Raw genomic sequence first — 22,265 nt, 5'->3', positions numbered from 1 at the left:
TAACTTTTTGATACCAACTTGCTAAAGAAAAATGTGTTTTTTATCACATTTTTAGCATCATTTTTTAAAACAATCTGTAAATGTCTGGTAATTTCAGAGTTCAGATTAATACACACTATGAATAGTCTTTAAGAAGTAGTTTTAAATGCAGAATACTTTTATCATCACTCCCATAATGCCAATTATAACTTTTGTATCTTGTTTTTTTATTTGTGTGAACTTTGAATTGCGTGAAAAGTATTGCCTTGAAATACATAGTCAGCATTCCTACTGTGTAAATTATTAACAGATAAAAAAAAGTTCAGAAATTTGCTGTCGCAGTTTATTTTCTTTAATTATAATAATTAAATATAATATAATTGTGACTAAAATTACGGTGAGAAGTTTAAGAAAGAAGTAAAGCATGTGGTTGACCCTAACTGTTTATTAAAAGGAAATAGTAGCTCCTTGATCTAGTTACTGATTTAAAAATAGGAGTCTTACAAGTGGTCAAACTGCATTGGTGTTAGCTTTTTTTTTTTTTTTTAAAGGATGGGAATGTTCAGATTTTAAAAGAATAGTTAAGTTGGGAATTGAGACGAACATGGTTCTCATCCTGGGACTATATGTCTTTGAAGTACAAAGTGTGTTTTAAAGGTCATTGTTATTTGCTCATTGTACTATTACTCATACATTCGTCTTGCATGTACACATCATATCTCTTTATGAGGCAACAATAAATAAAACGGTGTGCCTGGTGCTCAAAGAAATCAGTCCCATCATCCCTTATTTTCTCATAGCTGCTTTTTGTCTAATTGCCACAGGCTGCAAATAAGGGAGTCAAAGTTCAAAGGTTCCAAATCTTTAAAAGTCAAAATCACTGTAACAATAACGGAAACCCTTTTCAGAGATACTCCATACCTTCATTCAGCAGACAATTATTGAATGCCAGCCTCACTCATTCTTTGCAAAAAAACTGTTGGTTTCTGTTAAGTTTGGGCATTCTACACACGTGAACAGTGATGATGCACAGTGGCAGTGATAGGATTTGTAGCTTTTTCCTACTTCACCATCTCCCTTTCCTACACCGTGCTTTCTAATGGCCTCAATCTACTTTACTCATATTGCCCTATATTTGAAATATTGGGCCTTTTAAAGCAAATTAATTGTAAAATATATAAATGTCGTGCAATAGTGGGAATCTAAAAATTCTAAAAATACAGTGTCTTCAGATTGGGCCCCATAAGAAAGATGTTTTTACACTATTCAATGTTTTTTATACTTGTTGCAGTACAAGGTACAGAAAAACAATGCTCTCTTAGGATAAGAAAATGTTATGAAATGTTGCAATAGGGAAATGTTACAATTGTTCTGTACCTTAATGACTAAATATTGCTATTTTTGGGGAGTTTATTTGAACATGTCCCTGTTATAATGATATTGAATCCTTTTCCTGGAATTGGCTATTTAACCACCAGCTTCATTAGATGAATAGAGTTTAGATGTATTGGTAAGAATAAAACATTTCATTAAACATATATTTTGCCTTGCTTTCAAACCTTTGCTTTCCTGGTGGAGGTTAAAGGGGAATGGGTAAGTGCTGTGTAAATGTCAGGAAGTCTGCATCCTATTAAATGTTTTGTTTTCTGTTACTTTAATTCTGTGTAAATAGACATATCTTTGGGTGTTGTCATGACATAAAAAATGTATTTGAGTTTGTGTCGTAGGTTGTGCTTAAAAAAAAAGTGCGAGCAAGATAGAGGTGTAAGTCCTCTGTGCACAGGTTTCTATTTCCTACATTCCGTTTAAGGACTAACTTGAAGCCTCTGCATTTGGCAGCTTACTAGGTCAAGTCTTATATCAGGCCATGGTCAAAAATAAATTCCAAGTAGATTAAACTTAAAAGATAAAATTCTAAAAAAAATTTTTTTTTAAAGAAAATATTGGAATGATTTTGTGACTAAAAAAGTCTTTTCTAAACTAAAAGCCAGAAACCATAAAAGACAAAGTTGGGAAGATATGACAATAAGAAAAATTAAAGTTTCTGTTTTACAAAATACTTGAAACAATAGGTTAATATCCATACTACATAAAGAGTTCCAACACGTGAATATGAAAAAGACCCACAAAACCTTAGAAAAGTTGTCTGAGCATACGAAGAGACATTTGGACATGAAGAGTACATGATTTTTAAAATATATGGAAAGATGCTTAACTCTGTTGGTGATCAGGAAAATGTAAGTTCAATCAACAAGATAGCATTTTTCGTCTATGAAATAAGCAAGTTTTAAAGTTTGATAATATTCAGCTTTTGTCGAGAATGTAGGAAAGTAATTTTTCCTTTACATTGTCAACCGGGTTTTCTATAAATTGGCTAAGCCACTTGGAAAGCATTTGGCAATACCTGTTCAAAGTTAAAATTTTCATTCTCCTTGACCCAGAAATTCTGCTTTCCTCTCTGCTCCAGGCCACACGCAAATATTTGTGTACATGGGTGTTCATTGTAGCTTTGTTGGTAAAAGCAAAGAAGGAAACAGCCCACATATCCATCAGCAAAGAGAGCATTAAATAAATTATAACATCAATAAGCAATAAATAGAAGGAAGGTATTTTTAAAAACTATGTAGATCTCCCTATGCAAATAAGCTGTCCAGTGGAAAAGCAGAAACAATATGTAGTATATAAACCATTAACAGTGGTTACCACTGGGCAGTAAAGAGGGAGCTGCCTTGTTTAATTTTATATAGTGTTATATTATTTTCATTTGTAATTTTAAAAAATACCAAAAGAATTTGACGTCAGAGACAAGTATAGCAGAAATGTCTCCCCAGGACTGGAATGGTGTTTGCTTTTTCTCAGACATCTAAAATATGTAATGAACAGTGGAATGTACTCTAGGCATAATTCCCTGGCTTGCAGAAGGGACTGCAGGGCCGTGGTTTTGTACTACAGAGTGCAGCACAACACCTGAAATGCCATTCAGCTGAATTACCTTTGTAAGCATAGCAGTCACTGCCAACATGGAAATGGACATGTAATAGCAACAGTTTTTTACTTTATGAAGTTTGCAGTTAAGAAACATGTGCGTGAGAATTATATAATAGAATATTACTGTCAGTCTCTGTTGGTTAAATAGTCAGAGATTCACTTCTACTTTTTTGGGCACAGTAGTCGTCAGAGTCTCAGATTTCTAAAACTTCTCTGAATAGTAACTATACATGTTAGATTTTAGAAGTCCAACCAAGTTTCCTTTTTAAGGTAGGAACTCTTGGGGGGGTCAGAAGAGGGGTTTTAAAAATTATTTTGTTAAGAAAATGTGGTTATCAGCCCATTTTTCTCCAAAAATATTTTTTCATGGTCAATGAAAATTTGGTGTGTTTTGTATGTAGCCCTATTCTAAATGTTATTGATAAAAAAAATATAAGATGATGACTGCCATTTTAGAAATGGAGAGAAACGTATGAAGAGGCCAATGCACAATGAAGTTCTCTAACTCTGCAAGGAGTTTAAAAGAGGAAAGGAATCAGTGTGAACTGATGTGGTCAGGGAGGGTTTCTTAGTGGAAGCTGCTTAACTGAGTTTGACCTTGATGGCTAAGGCTTAGATACTATGGAAATATATAGCCTGAGTTCATTCTGATCTTGGGGTCCCAATACTTTGAGAGTGAGTAAATCAAATTTGACATCCTTAATATACTGGAACATCATAAGACCTCTGCTTTCCACTGAGAACACAAGTAGTCAGCTAACTCCTCGTTCCTAAAGGCTGGTCCTTGGCCTGGTGCAGGGCTGAGTGCAGCGGAATTGCTGAGGAAACTGATTCCATGTGCACTATGGAATTAAATTGTTTCTGCTTTTCCTCTGGACAGCTTATTTGCATATGTAGATCTATATAGTTTTTAAAAATATCTTTATTCTATTTATTGCTTATTGGTGTCATAATTTATTAATCAGTTCTACTCCTAAATAATTTCTGGAAAATATCCTATTTCTTAAAAATTTCCAAGGAGAAGGGACTTATTTAGCAGTTAGCAGCTATCAGTCAGTTCATTCTGGAAATTGTTTGTTTTCTAACTTAGTATTATTCCTGGATCAATTTAAACATTATTTTCCTTGTTCTTCTGGTGGAATTTTTTTTTTCAATATATGCCATATCCTTTTTCTGTGCCTTCCATAGATTTCCATAACCTTGACATCTGAGCTCAACTCAATTTGTATAGTAATGATTGGCCATAAAATCATGGCTGTTTTTAGGGACCAGATTACACATTTGATTCTAGGGATAAGCAAACCACAGCCCACAAACCCAATCCAGCCCACTGCTGTTTTGTAAATAAAGTTTTATTGGAACACAGCCAGGCTCAATCATTTGCAGATTGCCTGTGGCTTCTTACAGCTGTAGTGACCGTCAGAGTTGAGTGGTTGTGACTTAAACTGCTTAAAATATTCACTATTATAATATTACTATCTGTCTGTTTACTGGAAAAGTTTGTCAACCCCCAGGTTAGGGCTTTAGAACAACAATCTTACTACTCTCCTCTAAGAGTTTTGGGGGGAAACCTTATATTCCAGAGCTGGCAAGTACAGGAAATACGTGTGCTCCCCACGGTCCTCCTCAGTACATCCCAGGAAGCCACTGCCTGCTGGTCTGAGTTGGTACACAGTTGAAATCTGTTTGCTCTCCATGTTCTTTATTGTGCTGTTTGAGAGAAGAAGGAATTTGTTTCCCTCCTTTATACAAGGTCAGGGGTTTTAGAAATATTAGTACTACCCACTGAAAATGGCATCTATTAAACATATAAACACTAAGGCAAAATATAAGCAATTTATTGATTATTATCAAGCTTTAGCCAAGTGAACTTGGACCTGATAGTGGCTATATACATTTGACAGTTCCACTGATCCTGTATAATCAGGGTATAGTTACTAACATTTGGTATACTAGCTCTATAACATATTTCCAGAGATGTAAGCAATATCTGGGGTTTCCCACTTTGATGATGTTTCACTATAATGACCCCAAATGCTTTGGGGTGTTGCAGTGGACCTGGTTAAATGAAATAGTATTAAGTCAATTTTGTTAACATTGAAATCCCCCTGAATTATAGCAACTATAATGGAATGGATCTGCTTTATGTAAAACTCTGCAGTTTAGCCAGTCACATTACAAAGAAAGCTGTGTAATGTAATGCCTTACTTTTCTTGGTCTATCATAATCATATGTAATGTTTTTCTGCAACTGGAATGGCATTTTGGATAGTTTCCCCAATCCAGGAAGAAATACTTATTTTTATATGTTGCTCTTTGTGCTCTAAGTGGTTAACTTAATTTAGATGTTGCCAGAATGTCTGCAACCTCTAACAGCTTCTGACACCAACTGCAAATATTGCAGTAACTCAGTCCAATTCTGACTCTAACTACCCAGAGTTAGGCCAGACCCCACAGGTTTAGAGCACTCCTTCAGGCACCAGTTACAAGTTCAGGGGCCCAGGCCACCTACACTTCTAGCCAACTGGCTACAAACTCGGTGGTTCCCACCACCCCCTCACGTTTCATAATTTGCTACAGCGACTCACAGAATTCACTGACAGCCCTGTACATATGATTATAGCTTTATTATAGTAAAGGGATACAAAGAAGAAGGCAACAGAAAGAGTCGCATAGGGTGAAGCCCAGGAGGGTCTCACATGCAAGTCTCCATGTCCTCTCCATGTGGAGTCAGAGCCTCGTCCTTCAGGCACAGAGAAGCTCACAGGAGCTTCGGGTGCCCTGAGTTCCCATGGGCTTTCAGTTCAGAGGCCTGATTGATGGAATCAGTGACCACACAGTTGAACTCAATCTGCAGCCGCCCTTCTCCCAGGGGTTGGGGAGGTTGGGCTGACATGACCTCGTTGGCCTTTCTGCCATGGGCAGCCCCGACTCCAAGACTGCAGGTGTGGCCGACCCCACCCTGTCACCTCCATAAGTACAAGCTATCAGGTGTGGTCCTGGGCCCACCGTGAATAACAAAAGACACTCCTCCATCCAAAGATGTAGCTGTTACCTCCCCAGGAACTGGAGACAAAGACCAGCCAAGTTTTTATTTATTATGCTATAGATGTTAAGCGTGAATGTTTATATTTACTTGTTTATATATATACAATAAGTCTCCATTCACTAGTGTACAAGCTTTCTGAGAGCAAAGACTCCATTTGCTTTGTTCAGGAGAATATTCTAAATGCCTGGAACAAAAAATGGCGTGCAATAAGTACTTAATAAATACTAGACAATTAAATAAAAAAAAAAAGAGTGAATGTTTATTATACCCTTTGAACCTTAAATTTGAAATTTACCCCATATATTAATGGATTCCTGTAAGAGTAAATTAAACTAATTAAGACTATTATGTGGTCAAAGTTGACCTGTGAACTTTGGTTAAAAGTGAAATACTGAGCTCACTATTTCCCTTGGGGATGGGAGAAGCCCTTGCTTACAGAGAAAAAAGGCTGACTTGGCACCTCTCCCCACTCTTAAGTATACACAAGCCCCCCTTGGGTGGTGCAGCATGCTTGTCATATCTGAGGACAGGGCTGGGCTGGCTGTGGTTGGTTAACTGGGTTGGTTATTAACTAGGGTGGGAGCTAGACCTGCTCATGTCATAGGACATTTCTTTAGCCCTTCAGATCCAGTTCCAAATGCTAGCCAGAAGTCTTGTTGACCAAACACACTGTGCTTAAGAGAGTGACAGTGATACCAAACACATGTGGGTTCTCAGGCATATGTGCGTAACAGCCAGTCTATACATCGGGGTTTCAAAGGGAGAGAATTCATTGCTCTGCTTGAAGCAGGAGATCAGATGGCCTATTGGCCCCACAGTCTGTCTCCCTGAGTCTAAGGAATTCAGGGTTTTGATGGATTCAAACAAGGGGAGATGGAGTTGTTACCATTATACTATCAAGTATAAACAGAGCAGAGACTAGTTGAGTTTCAGTAATTCCAGGTATTAACTTTTGGCTTTTCTACAATATAGGAAGAAAAAAACATCTATATAATGATTCAGTAATCATAATTGCTTGGTAATTCTTGATTTCTCAGTTACAACAGTAGTCCAAAGGACATAATTAAATAAAGCAGTTTGCGTTCGAGGATGTCCAACTTGATCACACATTGATTCCAGACAAGATGTGGTCAGGGATGGAACTCCAGCTCCTAGGGGACAAACCCAGAGGGACTTGGGTACCAGGCAGGTTCCTAGAGCAGGGAACTTCCAATTCAGAGAACCAAGCAGAGATTGTTACCTAAAGTGAGGGTCAAATAGAGACCAGGCTTTTAGGACAGGACCGAAGCTCAGGTAACAACTACAGCACAAAGTCAGAGCTGCATAGCAGGAGAGGTGGCTTAAAAATGTATGCCACAGACCTTCTCGTGCGCCAGTGTTCTAAATATTGTCCTCAAAGCGACCACACTAAGATAGGTCCTGTTACTGTCCTCTTTTTACAAATGAGGAAACCAAAGCACCAAGAGATTAAACTTGCCTAAAGTCAACCAATTTAGAAATTGTAGAACCAGTATTTAGAGCACTACTCCTGATCGTTGCCCCTTGCAGTCTTAAGGCCACACTGTCACCCCTTGTCACATCACTTCTGTCATCTTTGGTCCTAAGGTGGAATGAAAGGGGCCAGAGCTTAGCTCTTGAATCTGTTGAGAAGTCGAGGGCCCTGGCAAGACCTGACCTAGAAACAGCCACGTTTCCAGTGCAGAGCAGCTGCTGAGTTGACGTGTTCCAACAGCAGTAAATGTGAATAAGGAAGGAAGGGCAGGTAGCCATTTGATGTTAGCATAAAACAAGATCCAAGTGGAACACACTTCATCATAAATCCTCATCTGGAGAAACAGTTGGGGCTGCCCAGAAAAAGGAAAGTAATAAAACAATGTGGGGAGTTTGAATGAAAAGTGACTAATATGTTCACATTGGATAGAAATCTTAACAATAATAACAGAACTGTGAAGTCAAAAATAGAACCTTTGGAAGCATTATTACATTTTATCTGAGGGAACTCCTTTTTAGTTGTTTGGAGAATTCTCGGCTTTAAAAATTGCTTCTATCCTAAGGTTTCCTAAGGTGGAACAAGCAAACATACCTGCTTCCCAAATATTTTGTAAATTATGTATTCATGTAGAATTATAGTAATGATCCAAGTTTTCTACTTTCTCCACTCCTTCCCCAAGCATTTTATTTTGTTCTGAGGAGCCAATAAGTGCTGCATCCTATTACTTTACACTGAGTACAGATAGATGTTTGATTTGTTTAAATAGTGTTTTGCTTTATTTATTTTTTTACTGAATATGTGAATGGATTAGAAAATTGGTATTTTTGCCAGTTTTTCCACATCATTGTTGTGTAAGACCCTATGTACTCATTTCTGTGATTTGTGGGGGAAAAAAAAAAGCATTAATGTCTGATGAAGTATTCAGTGTTACCTCCTTAGGCAATATATGAAGGGATAAAAATAAGGGAGGGTCTCTGATAGACCCTTATTTGACTTACAAGAATGAAAATTATTTTCTACCAGTGAATGTCATTGGGCTTCAAAATTGTCCTGTTGCTCATAAAACAGTGTATGTATGGGGGGTAGGGGTAAGGAACAGATGGGAGACTACTTGGCCATTTCGAATGATCCTTTTGAATCAGAAATAAATAAAATGCTAACATTTAAAAGCACTTTGTGTAATAAATGCCCTCTGTGAAAAATTTAAACAGCTGAATTCGTTCTCAAATGTAGTTTCATGAACATTAAAGTTAAGTATGTTCAAAGAAAATTGTAGGACCTTAATAAAGTCAACGATTGTTGTAAATAATCACTTCCTTAATTTTCTCATCGGGTATCTTGTGAGGTTTTTAAATGGCTAAGCAGAGCAGTCAGCTTTGCTTCCCTTGGAAGCCATCTAAGACTGTGTTTTTTAACTTCCTTGTCCCTATGCTGAATAAATGCTACTTAGTTATTAGGGTTTTTTAGAGTACTCTATTTTTATTGATTGCACTCTTCGTTTTCCACTTTAAATAATAAACCCAAGTCAAATTGTTTTTAATATTTTCGTGACTTCTGGAGTAATGAAGCTTGCCAGATCACTTTCCAATGCAAAATACCTCTAAAATTTTGAACTATGGGCCTTAGGACTTTAGGCACTTTATCTTGACTGCCGTGACTAGAAAAAGAAAGAAAAGAAAGAAAAAAGTCTAAAAAGTCCAGAGAGTAAGGATTTGAATTATAGTGCTTACTGTTTTTCCAAAGTCGGTGTTTAGAGACTGTTTTTCCAGACTAAGAGTAAAATGAAGAAATGTCCATGCAATGTGATGGTCTAAAAGGGTCAGAGGCTCAGGCTTTTGTTCTAGCAGAGTGTTTGTCATGTTCGCCAGTTGATTTATTTGCACATAAATTGAACTTTGTGACTTTCCTGCAGGTGGATGAAAGCCAAACTGGAGAACCGGGATGGCTTGGAGGAGAGTTAAAAGGAAAGACAGGATGGTTCCCTGCAAACTATGCAGAGAAAATCCCAGAAAACGAGGTTCCCGCTCCTGCCAAACCTGGGACTGATCCGACATCTGCCCCTGCTCCCAAACTGGCTTTGCGTGCAGCCCCCACTCCTGTGGCAGTGACCCCTTCCGAGCCCTCCACGGCCCCCAGTAACTGGGCCGACTTCAGCTCCACGTACGTGTCGGTGTGCTATTTCTGATGATTTTTGAAATCCCAACTTAGTAATTTTTTTTTTTTTAAGTGCTTTTATAGTCTTGGTTGTACCTGTAATAAGGAGCTGGGCTGTCCCTGTGGTCACTTTCTCTGACTGGTCTCCTGGCAAGTTGTGGATTACGTTCTCTGAACCAGATTTAATTATATCATTGCCCACCCCCCACCCAAATGATTTACCGTGGTACAAAATAGTCTGATGTCTTGTTTAGTTCAGTAATTTTTCTGTATCTTTAATTCTTATAGAAAAATTGGAGAAATACAGTTTCCTAATAATGTGTTTTGACATCCATATCAGTCAGCAAAAATTCAGAGTTATTTCCTGCATATAAATAGCACTTGTTTGCTGGGTGGAAACAGAAATTGAATCCAGTCATGCTGTTTTGAAGAAGGTAGAAAGCTGTTTCCTTTATGAGTGTTCTATTTTCCTTAGTCGTGTACAAATGTACAGTGGGTTGAAGAGATGTTTATTGGCAGCTGTCAGTTCTGCGCCCTTGGCCATCGGGAAATGGTGTTGAAAAGCAGTGTGTAAGTGGGAAGCCTGCCTTCCACACTTTCAGTTATAGGGCCAGGATCTAGTGTCCAGTTGTCTGAAGAAATTTATACTAATATGCAGCAGGTAAAAGCAATTTGAATAAGAAGTTGTTTAAAAAATTTTTTTCAAGTCTAATCATCTTTCAGGAGAAACAAATCAAAAGCAAGGAATGAACATGCAATGCTAGAGAAGATCAGGTGGACTCAATGGAGGGAAGAAAGGAGAATAATGGCCAAGGGCAGGGGGAAGTGGACGGAAGGATGTAGGGAATAGCAAGTTTTTCATACCCATATTTTCATATAAAAGGTTGACAGAGCTAAAAAAAGGTCCTCCCTATCTAATCTCTGCTAAAAGATGGAAATCCTGAAGATGGAAGGCTGTCCCTTCTACTCTTGATCCTGATTAAAAAGTTCTGACTTTTTAAACTAAAATTTTGGCTAAAATAGAAGACAGATACCATGTTTTCCAGAATTTGGTTTTGCTTTGAATCAAATCATTTAACCTTTCCTTGATAAAGGAAATGGCTCTTCTGCTTACATTATCAATATTTTATTTTCCAAACCAAAATTCAGGATGTATGATCTCATAGAGGAGCTATTGGATTTTCAAATCTGTTTCTGTGTCTTATAAAGAGGTAAAAAAAAAAAAAAAAAAAGAAAAAAAAAAATGACTTGCACTGATGCAGATGCATTTATTTAAAATTATATAAAATCACAAAGTTAGAACTATGCCACGATCCAGGACAGCTGGTTGCTCTCAGGGTACCACTTTTAGACACCATGGTGTCTAGACTTTTTACCATAATATTGATGGGACAGGAAATGGTGTTTGGGGATCCCAGCTGCTGAGCCACATGTGTTCATGGGTGACCAGGTAGCTGCTTTCTCTTATTTAGTTACTGTTGTTACTAACGATGCTAATAACTGGGTGAGAATATTTCTCTGGTGCTCTAGAGTCACAAAGTACTTCCCTATCTGATATTTCCTATGACCTCACAACGAACAGTGGTGGAACATTGTTCCCATTTTATCAGTGAGAAAAACCAAGATTCTGAGAAACTTCACAATTTGCCTGAGGTTTGTTGCTAGTGGCAAATCTCAGACTCCAACCTGAGCTGTGGATTTGTGTTCTGCAGGTTCAGAGAACACCTTTTTTTTTTTTCCCCTTTTTTTCCTTTTTGTAACCTTAATTGTGGGTGAGGACCTGGCTTGCTCGTTCTGTTGGGAAGTGCTTGCTCTTCATGGCAGTGTGCTTTTCCTTCCAGGTGGCCCACCAGTACGAATGAGAAGCCAGAGACTGACAACTGGGATGCGTGGGCAGCCCAGCCTTCTCTCACTGTCCCCAGTGCTGGTCAGTTAAGGCAGAGATCGGCCTTTACTCCAGCCACAGCCACTGGGTCCTCGCCATCTCCCGTTTTAGGCCAGGTAAAAGCAGTCGGTGGGGGCATGAAGGAGTTAGCGTGTGATACAACACACACAGAGGCAGCAAGTGCTTATTGGTGGTGTCATTTAGAAGCAAGCCTTGTTACATTTGGGTCAGCTGGTGGGGTGAGATCCAGTGCTCAGTTTCCCCAGTAGAGTTTCAAGAAGCCTGGAAAATGAGGTGACTGTGAGTTCCGGGGGCATTAAACTTCTGCCTGGGTTGATCAGGGAAGCTTCATTCAAGGAGAGGCGTTTAAACTGCTTCTCGGATGGTGGGTGGGATTCTATTAGAAAGTGGGGAGGGTTGGCATATCCAACTGAAAATGCCATGAGCAGAGGCTTTAAGGTAGAAAATCAGCATGTTTAGGGAAAATCGTGGTTGGCCAGTCCATTTGGCTAGACCGGTTAGTACTTAATGGAAAAGAAAAGCTGATGACAGTTTCAGAAGCCTTTAAATGCCCTGCTAAGAGAATAATTTCTGAAAGGAAAAAGATGATTATTCTGAATAGTTCTGTATATTCAAAACAATAAAGGAATAAAATGATTTCTGTACATAATCAAACCCATCAGAACAATTGCCCACTTGGGAGGCACTGGGGATTCAGGAATATATCTATCTGATCTGGGAATGAGCAGACTAAGTTCAGGCTCTGGGAAGGTTAATCTGGAGATGGTGTGCAGGAAGATGAGACTACAGGGACGTCAAGACAGCAAGACCAGGTAGGAGGAGGCTCCTGCGGCCATCCAGGCGAGAGCCAGGGCAGGCTTGGCCCCAGCTTAGCTCCCAGCCACTGAGTTAGGGAGGTGACAGTGGAAATGGAAGAGGGCACTCTGTGAGAAAGACTGCAGAAGAGAAAGATGAGGACGGAGTCACAACAACTGGGAAGCCTAAAGGAAAAGAAAGAGGTCTGGGATTGAGAAGAAGAAGGGCAGAAGGAGAAATTGGTTTTTAGGTAAAGGGAAGAGTTGGGTTTTAGACATGTTAAGTTTAAGGTGAAAGTCGTAGTCCTGTCTGGCAGGCAGTTGGAACTTAGGAGGTTGGAAGTGATGGCAATGCTAGGATTATATCCTGGAGTCATTGCCCTAGAGAACATAATCAGATCTGGAAATACATGAGATATTCAGAGGAGAGAGCATCTAAGGAGAAAATAGAAAACACTCAGAGCTAATATATTATGTGACCTCGAAGGAGAAGGGGAGCCACTGACAGGAGGTGTTACTTTTCCTTGCACCTTTCCTTGCTCAGCCTTTAGCTTGTGTCAGATGCTCAGTAAGTGGTGACTCATCAGTGGAGGAGGGGTGGGCAGGAGACGTTTCCCAAAGGAGCGGGTGCTCCTGTCGTTCAAGGCAAAGAAGAGACCTCCAGTGTGGCAAGTAGGAAGTACTTGTGACCTGGGAAGGAGTAGGGTAGAACCAGAAGGCAAAGGAGTGGGGAGAACATAGGAGTTGTGTGAAAGAGGAGAGAGGGAGCACAGCAGAGCAGGAGGCATCGAGGTGGGCACGAGCCAACAACGTGGGTAGATGGAGGAAGCTGCCAGGGGAGTGAGGGGACTGAAAGTCAGTGTTAGAGAAGATCATTGGTGTAAGATGGAAACATTAAAGCAGGGAATTGAGAGTTTGATGTGAAAAAAGAAGTGTCCAGCCGAAATGGAAGGAAATAAGGATGTGATAAGTTTAAGAAGGTAAAAATCATGAAAACCAGGGTTTTGGAGGTTATCAACATGATGCTGCAACTATTTGACCCACTGTAAATTCTCTGTTTACCAGACATAATCATAATTAAATATCGATGTGAAAATAACTTCCAAAGGCAAGTACAGATCGGTGTCGAATGAACTGTCTTCAGGCATCATCCTTTGTTCCCTTCCATTTACGTCTATGATTGAAAGTTGACATTTTATTTTTTAGTAATGTTTTATGATGTTGTAATAGTTTTATGCTACCATTTTAAAAAAGATAATAAATCCCTCACCCTGCCTTTCCAGCCTCATCTCCTCCTGCACCCCTCCATGAAATTAGGCCACCAGCACCCCCGGATTGGGCTCCTTCTCCTGGACTCCTTGCAGTGTGCCACCTCGGGGCCTGTGCCCAAGCCGTGCCCTCGGCCTGCAGTGCCCTTTCTCCGCAGCCCTAGCTACCAAAACCCTTCTCATCCTTCAAGACCCAGCTTGAGTGCTCCCTCCTCTGTGGAATGTTCCCTCGTGCTCCCAGGCAGAATCGCTCCCTCTTTTCTCTCTGTTCCCTTGGTGAATAGCTGGAAACTCTTTTTGGCATATTTCATTCTGCCAGGTGGTATACTTAGTTCCTCTTACCTCCTTCTTCCCTATTAATTGTGAGCTCCTTGCCAATAATCTCGTACCATCCGTTTTTACAGTGCTTTCACCTAAATTACTTTCAGAAGACAGAGATGGTGTTTTCCTCATCTTTGTAACCCAACAGTGCCTTGCATATAGATATATAACAAGTAATAATTAAAATGGCTAAAATCCCAAGATGAGTATTTTCTATCCTTGTCCTTACAACAAATTCATTTTAACCCTGTCTCTGTTTCTCTTAAACAAAAAAAAAAAAAAGGAATTTAAAGAAGCCCAACCCAATGCAGGGTGTATTTCCCTATGTCCACCTAACCTAAGATATCAGTTCATTATCTCATGAGCTTTGTAAGCTTTCTGCTGTATTATTAATCCTCCACTAAAAACCCAAATCAGGTTGGAAAGGGGGAAGTTACTTGAGAATGAAAATAGAACCAAAAATTAAAAGGCCCACAACCACGTACAATAGATTAAATATGGCCTGCTGCCTTGTTTAAAAAGTGTTGTATGTGACCAGACAATGGCTTTGGGAATAGATTGGCAGGTTTTCTCCTCTACTTTTGGAAATAAACAATTACTGAGAAAACAGTGAAGCATCTGGCACTCAGGCTGCACTGAAACCGTGGTCATCTTTGGCTGTGCGTGTGCTCGTGTCTGCTTATTGGAGAGGAGGTGTCAGTGTTCACATCTGCCTTGATTTATAATAAACCACAGTATAATGAGAGTCCTTTATGTTATTCCACACAAGGGTGAAAAGGTGGAGGGGCTACAAGCGCAAGCCTTGTATCCTTGGAGAGCCAAAAAAGACAACCATTTAAATTTTAACAAAAATGACATCATCACCGTCCTGGAACAACAAGACATGTGGTGGTTTGGAGAAGTTCAAGGTCAGAAGGGTTGGTTCCCCAAGTCTTACGTGAAACTCATTTCAGGGCCCATAAGGAAATCTACAAGGTATTTTTGCATTTATCTGCTTCTATTAGATAAAAATATATATATTAGACATTCAATTATTGTTTGCACCACTTAGGATTCACTAATAGGAGCTGCGGGATTATTTTGTTTTCTAGATCTTCTAACTGCAAAAGTTAGAGCACAGATTTATCCTACAGATAAATGGTCATTTTTTCTTCCCTTTTGGAAGCCTGTAAATCTTGTTTTCCATTGATTTCTGCAAAGGGGAATTCTATTCTAAGACCTAGAACATTCTTATTGATTTGCTCAAGATTATGACTCTCTTTGTGCCCTTATACCAGTACTGGGCCAGACAAATGTGAAATCTTGGAAGCCCAAAGCTGCTAATTGAAAGAATGAACTTTTTTTTTTCCCCACCAGGGTCTTATTATAGCATGGAACCTTAACCGGGTTGTTTAATATTCCAACCATAGTGATGTTCAGAGTATATTATGAGCTTGAAAAAGATAAAAATAGCAAGACATTCAGTGAGCATATATCAGGCATGCTTTGCAATAGCCCAATACCAGGAAATTGCTGGAAAACAAGAATATGAGCTTAGAATCATGCCTTTATGCATGTGACTTATGCATTTTTAACTTAGCTAAGTGCAACTATTTCAGCTCTAGATTGTTCAGAGTTTTAAAAGTTAAGCAGTTTTAAAAGAGAAAAATCAGTGTCATTTGTACTATTTTCTGATAAGGTAAAAAGTAAGATACCATTTTCTTCCCCTCTTTCAGCATGGATTCGGGTTCTTCAGAAAGTCCTGCAAATCTAAAGAGAGTAGCTTCCCCAGCAGCCAAGCCAGCCATCTCAGGAGAAGGTGAGGACCTGGGGCAAACTATGTTCTTTAGACTGAGGAATTTATGTAATAAAAACAGTAAATGCCTGAATCAGGATTGGATTTCATTTTAAAACAGAGTACATTAATTTGTGTTCAGGTAACATGAACATTTAACTCTTCATTAGATCAAAGGTCCATTTTATGGAGACTTTAAAAAATTATCAGATTTATTGATCATCAAAAACCTAATTTTCTAATTATATTTGATTTTGCACCCTTGGACTTTTGAAAGAGACCACTTAAATTCAGTAAGGATAAAATATTCTGAGGAACTCTATAGCTAAATTTTGTTCATTGCTTCCCCAGCATAGTCTTGATTTATCTGATTTATAGATGAGTATTTTATTCAAACCATAACTACATGGTCCTGTGAAGCTCTCTCGGGAGTCAGTGCCATCTGTACAACCCCAAATAAAATGGAAGCTCGGTTTCTATATTTCATGTAAATGATCAAACCTGATTATTTAGGCCTTAAAAATTCATTTTGATTGTTAATAAAGTAATCACATTATTTCCAGGTCTCTTCTTCATAATATAATCACAAGGATTCTGTAGATGCCAGTGTATATTATAGGGTATAATTTTAAATTTTCTAAATGAATAAAGCCTACATATTCCAGACCCTAATAATAAAAATCTTACATCTTCCCATATTCAGTACGGTTATTATCATAGTACTAATTAAAGAGTGCTACCCAAGTCAGACAGGCTTTCCATGGGGAAGTCTAAGTAGTGTTTGTAGCTTATACACATCAGAATTAACCAATCCTATAGTAACTTTTCATGGATTCTTTGAATATATTACATGAGGATGCAGTATTTTATTTAGCTTGTCTGTCATATTCCTTAGAAGCTTTGCTTTATCAAAAATAGATTTGTAAAAACAATTACTTTAATGGAGACAGCAAGGATTAAGGTTTAACAGTATTCCTGACTTCCAGTAACAAAATAACTTTTTCAAGAGGAATTTTAAAGATAAAAAAAATTTTTTTTTAGTTTATAGATAATGAAACCTCATCACTGAACAAATCCAGCATTTTATTGCACCCAGTTTTTACTCTAACTACCAAAACAATCATTAGCATAGTTCTGCTTATACATTCTCATCATCCTCCTAACACCGTTTTTAATCCACTGTTAGTTTAAAGGCAAAAAGCTCTTTAAACCTAATATGTGCCGCCAGTGTAGTATAAGGCAAATTGTCCTCTCCCCAAAACTCAGCATGTTCTACTCAGTTCAAGTCTCATGGAGGGCTGGAGTCTGTGTCCTGGTTGTGCCACCCAGGAGCCACATGATTTTGGTCATTCCTGAGTTTCCTCACCTATAGAATGGGCATAATAACCACCCTTGAGGTAGGAAATTATTACAAGGATTAGGAGATAATATGTGTAAAGCTTTTAGAACAAAGCTCAGTAAACATCAGCCACTTTGGTCTCTTCTTTGCTTTGTTTCATGGATCATTATTAGAGTCACTGAAAGCAGTCAGCTTCTCAGCAAACAGCAGTGTTGATGAATGTTTATTTGTTTTGAAAAATGTACAGAGACCTTGATTTTTTGAGGCCTTAATAAATAGTTCACAATGAACCACACACATACATAAAGTTGGGCAACAGAATTGAGTTAAATTCTAATCTTAGTTGACATAAATTATACCTATTTTGATTGATTTGGGTATTAGAAATATTAGGAAAGATTGCTGGCACTTAGGAAGGGGGTGGGAAGTCAATGACATTTGAAATTCTGAGAAAAGCTATTAACATGTTAATGAACTGCTTGTTGATAATGCTACATTAAAAGTAATCAAATTTAAAGTAAATTATACACAAGATTGCCTAGTTTGTCAGTTTGGGTAGTTCTTAAAATACTGGTTTGGGAGTGGCCAGTGACCTCTGTTCAGTGTCTTGTGAAAAATGCATAACTGATGAGAATCCCACTGCTTATCCTTTATCATATCTCCCGGTTTTCATTTTAATCCTAAAGCAGCTTTGCAGATGCTGGTGTGCAAGGCAGGGCAAGTAAAGCCTCAAAAATCTCTCCAGTCTCCTTTGTAATTTATACTGCCATGTGAAGTTCAGCCAGAGTTCGTGTTTCTGAAGTTTCTTAAGCATTTTGAAAGTTATTTCAGAATTTGGGTCCAATTTTAAGAAAGTGACTTTTAAGTGTAGGAATCACGGTGAAAAGTATGGTTTCCAAGGATCCTATCTCAAGTGGCCAAATATAATACCTACAAGAAGGAACAGTAACAGGGAGCAGAATGGAAGGCAAGGGTCAGTGTATTGCAAAATCAGAAAAACGAGGATATTAATGCAAAAAGAATGTCCACATTAAAGCTGCCAAACTTTGGTTTCCTTGTGCGGGAAATCATTTTTCCAATTTTAACTGTGGTGGTGTGTGTTACCATCCCTGGAGGGCGAAAGACAGAGAGTTTTCTGTTTTCCCTGGAACATTTGGATGACCTTGTATCTGCTGTGGGTGCCCTCCACCAGCAGCTGCCTCTACTGCGTGCAGGTCAGTCCTGCTGGGGTCGATGGAGGCCTCTGGGGGCTGCCGCACCACAGAATGCTCTTTCCTTAGCACAAGCAGCAGAGCAGTGTTTTTGGGTTTGTTTTTTTTTGTATTTTTTCTATATTTTCGTTTTCATAATTGCCTACTGCAGATGCTCGTATAATTAGCCAATTCCTACATATTAAAATTTCTGCCTGATAATTAACATTAGACTCTGCATTTTACAAATATCTAAATTTTTAGTAAGAAACATACAGCTTCCATCCTAAAACTGGACTTTTGATGGTAAATGGTGACTTTTCTTCTGCTTTTTAAAAAATATTAGAGGCTTCAGATAAAAAAGGGAAAGAGTAGAAACTAAGAAACTTAAGTTCATCTTTTGGAATTCTTTTATCCTCTATCTGGTGTAGTATCTAGAATTTTGTGTCTAGTGATCTTTTTGAGAGTGTGGCATTGTAAACTCAACTAAGAGGGATGCATCTTTCTATCTAAATTAAAAAGAAAAATTTCTGGAATGTATATCCTTCTAATTGAGGATACTGAAAAAATTCATTTTTTTTATGCAATTTTATTGAGATATAATCACATAACATACAATCATTCAAAGTGTACAATCAGTTGTTCACAGTATCGTCATATGGTTGTGCTTTCATCACCACAATTAAACTTTGAACATTTTTGTTACTCCAAAAATTAAAATTAAAGAGAATACTCATTCTTATTCTTTAAAACTAAATTACATGAATAATATAATGTAAGAAGCGATGATTTCTCTTTTTTCAACTTGTCAAAAAGGGCTTGTTTATTTTCTAGGGTTGGGTAGACACTTCTTTAATCTATGCACTCTACCTGTTCATGCACTTGAATGATGAGTATATGCCCTTTTTTAACTAAACAATGTATCTTCTTTTAACCATTTTTTTTTTTGTTGGAGCAGTTGTACCTTTACAAAAAAGTCATGCAGAAAGTGGAGCATTCCCATATAAACCACCCTCCGCCCCTGATATGTATTTTTTATTTTGGGTCCCAACATTTCCTGCTCTCTGTGTATATGGCACAAAAAGACCTAAGTTTTTGTTTAGGCACTTGTTTAATGAAAAATATGCCTTCCTTAATTTGCATAAAGGATATACTGTATATACAGATTTTCTTAAATTATGACTTGGCAGCCTCAAAACGGAATACAGGCATTTGATGTGCATATCAAGAGTTTGCACACAAATACTTCTAACCCTGTGCTCGCACTGACTCAATAAATGTTAGTTAAAACTAAATGTAAAAAGCATTTTCATTTAAAAAGAAATCACGACGTTAAATCCTAGCTCACTGGTGCACTTGGTTTTTGTTCCTGTGGCTGGGTCTTTACCCGCCTGCACTAAGTGTTCACGTGCAGTTGAGGATTGGAACCCCAGCATGTTCTGAGCTGTGTGTTTTACCTGTGACTAGCTTTTCTCTCAAATGGATCTTATCCTAACTTCCTTGTTCATATACTTGCTTTTGCAAAGCTGTCTGGGTTTTCCTTAAACAATCAAGCTCTCTCCGTATCTCAATATTTCTCCCCACCAGAGTTTATTGCCATGTACACTTACGAGAGTTCTGAGCAAGGAGATTTAACCTTTCAGCAAGGGGAAGTGATTTTGGTTACCAAGAAAGATGGTGACTGGTGGACAGGAACAGTGGGCGACAAATCCGGAGTCTTCCCTTCTAACTATGTGAGGCTTAAAGATTCAGAGGTAAACCCACATTAACTGTTTCCTCTCCCTTTCTGGGCAGTGCATCTCTCTGCGGGGAGTCACTTCGGGGCTCGACAGGGGAACACTTTATGGGGTTTTGCTACGTGCTGGGACATGGCAGTAAATGCAGTGTGACGTATAATTGTGTGAACTTGTCATTGAGTGCTGTGGCGTAAGCCTTGGCTTCCCACAAACCGGAGAACTCAACAGGGCTGAATGGAGACTGCATGTAATCAGGCTGGCCTGCGTCAGCTCGGATAACGTTCAGTGTTAATTTCTATTCCTGCACGTAACTGACTTATGATTTGGAATAAACTTTAATGATTAGGTCTTTATGGTCATTCTGTGCCTCAGGAAAGATACACAGCAATATTTTGCCCATGTAACCAGAAGTATTCTGGTGGTGCTGGCCCCAGACTTGAGCAGCAGGAAGTTTCTAAAATGTGTATTTTTGTCCGCACAGTAGGAAGACACAAGATCTAAGAGATTGATGCACCTTTGGCTTGGCCCCAGTGTCTCTATCAACCAGGGACTGGATTTATTTTAAATGCTCTTATTCTTAGAAACTGAAAATGACTCTCATTGGTGTTAAGTAGGATCCTAATAGTTGGATTGCAGAAAGTGCAGGCTTGAGATAGTACAAGTTTAGTGAAATGGTGAGATGAGCCTGCCAACGATTCTGGGAGTCTGCTTTGTAATAAACATTCTTCCTTTAGTGGAGGGCTTCGGGATAGAAATGTGGCCACATAACACATTCTTTGCAGGGTAGTCAATTACTGTTTTTTCTTTTCCTCATACTTCCTAGGCACTGAGGAGAGAACAGACTAGTAAAGAACATAGAGACCACTTCCTCTAAGCGAGGGGACACAGCTCTCTCTCTCTTTCTTCAAGTGCCAGTTGGAGGGTGTTTTCTGGGCTCTTCTGCCAGCCCCAGGACCCTTAGCTGCTTTGGGGCAAGGCTGGGCCTGGCCGTATGTGGCTAATTCTGCCATCAGCCTTCTTCTTCCCCACCATTCCCAGGAATTGGTTTTATTTGGTTGGGTTTTTCTTTTTTTGGAGGGTACTATTATTGTTTTGATTTTTTTTTTCTTGCTATGGTCTTGAGAGCAGTTTGCTGAAGTTCCCCTGATGGGAGTAACATAACTGTCTACTCTTGGAGAACTTGGCAGAAACCGCACAGCAGGCATAATCTACTGTCCTCTGTATCCCTGGAGAGTGAGAATTAAACTCTTCCCCAGGCCAGCAAGTTGGATGGCATTACAGACGGTATTTCAGGGGAGTGAGGAAAACACTAAAAACTAACTCAATGAATTTTGATACTGCATGAAGACTCTTAAAGTGATGTGACCTTTTCAGTCAGTTAAAACACAAAAGCCATTGCTTGCATTGTATTTTAATAGCTTACAGTTTTCCATAAAAAACAATTTGAAGTCAACAAGTTAAAAAAATAAACTAAGATATTTAATATAACAGCTTTATTGAGAATATAGTTCACATACCATACAATTCACCTATGTGATGGTTTTCAGTATATCCTCAGAGCTGTGTGGCCATCACCACAGTCGATTTTAGAACATTTTCATCACCCCAGAAAGAACCCCCATATCTATTAGCAGTCACTCCCCATTTAAAGAGTACTTTTTTTTTTTAACCTTTTTGTAATGTTTTCTTAAAGTAAGCTGTGTTGTAAGTTGCTTTCTTAACCACAGTCTTAAATTATTAGCCACAGAATTAGCAGTGTTCTTAAGGATTTTGGACAAACATTTAGCTACATTTTTAAATAATAATGAAAATATCTGAAAAGTCAGCTCTTTGCTCTAACTCAGACACAGAGCTCCATGTGTAAGGACACTATCCTACCAAACTTCAAAACCAGATACCAGAACCCACCTACGGGCACAGAGAGGGGCTGTCCCTCAGTTGCTTCCCCTGTTTATGGGGGGAATGGGGAGATGGAGCCTGGGGCAGCTTGTCTACAGCCAATCTTGAGATTTCAGTCAGGACAGGACTAAGTGTGTCCTGGCTTCTAGCTTATGGAGCCACCTAAACCTTGTTGTTGGGTATTGCCAATTGCTTTTTTTTATTTTATGGAATATGGCTGATTAGGGAGTATAGCATCAGCTCGTTACTGGGAAAGAAATAACTGGTCATTTGGAATCTACCTTCATTGCACCTCTGACATCCTGTAAAAATAGCAAGAGAAATTGGTATTGTATAACTATTCGCTAATAAAGCAAGCCTAATTAGAGTAAAAATGT

General features: G+C 38.7%; 1 protein-coding gene across 8 annotated transcripts in view; it reads left to right on the top strand.

Moving 5' to 3' along the window:
• ITSN1 (intersectin 1) overlaps positions 1-22,265 on the top strand; it is a 262,634-nt gene that overhangs the window by 178,400 nt on the left and 61,969 nt on the right. For 7 of the 8 annotated variants that reach the window (XM_037832091.1, XM_037832102.1, XM_037832075.1 and 4 more), the window contains exons 20-24: positions 9,420-9,667; positions 11,503-11,662; positions 14,720-14,925; positions 15,666-15,748; positions 19,841-20,007. In XM_037832091.1, coding sequence (XP_037688019.1) covers positions 9,420-9,667; positions 11,503-11,662; positions 14,720-14,925; positions 15,666-15,748; positions 19,841-20,007 — 864 coding nt within the window. The remainder of the gene's footprint in view (positions 1-9,419; positions 9,668-11,502; positions 11,663-14,719; positions 14,926-15,665; positions 15,749-19,840; positions 20,008-22,265) is intronic. The other variant, XM_037832111.1, reaches the window with a different exon arrangement.

Source organism: Choloepus didactylus, chromosome 1 (assembly GCF_015220235.1).
Source record: "Choloepus didactylus isolate mChoDid1 chromosome 1, mChoDid1.pri, whole genome shotgun sequence".
NCBI classification, from domain to species: domain Eukaryota; kingdom Metazoa; phylum Chordata; class Mammalia; order Pilosa; family Megalonychidae; genus Choloepus; species Choloepus didactylus.
The sequence above is the reverse complement of the archived record's forward strand: the minus strand, read 5'-3'. Positions and strand labels throughout refer to the sequence as shown.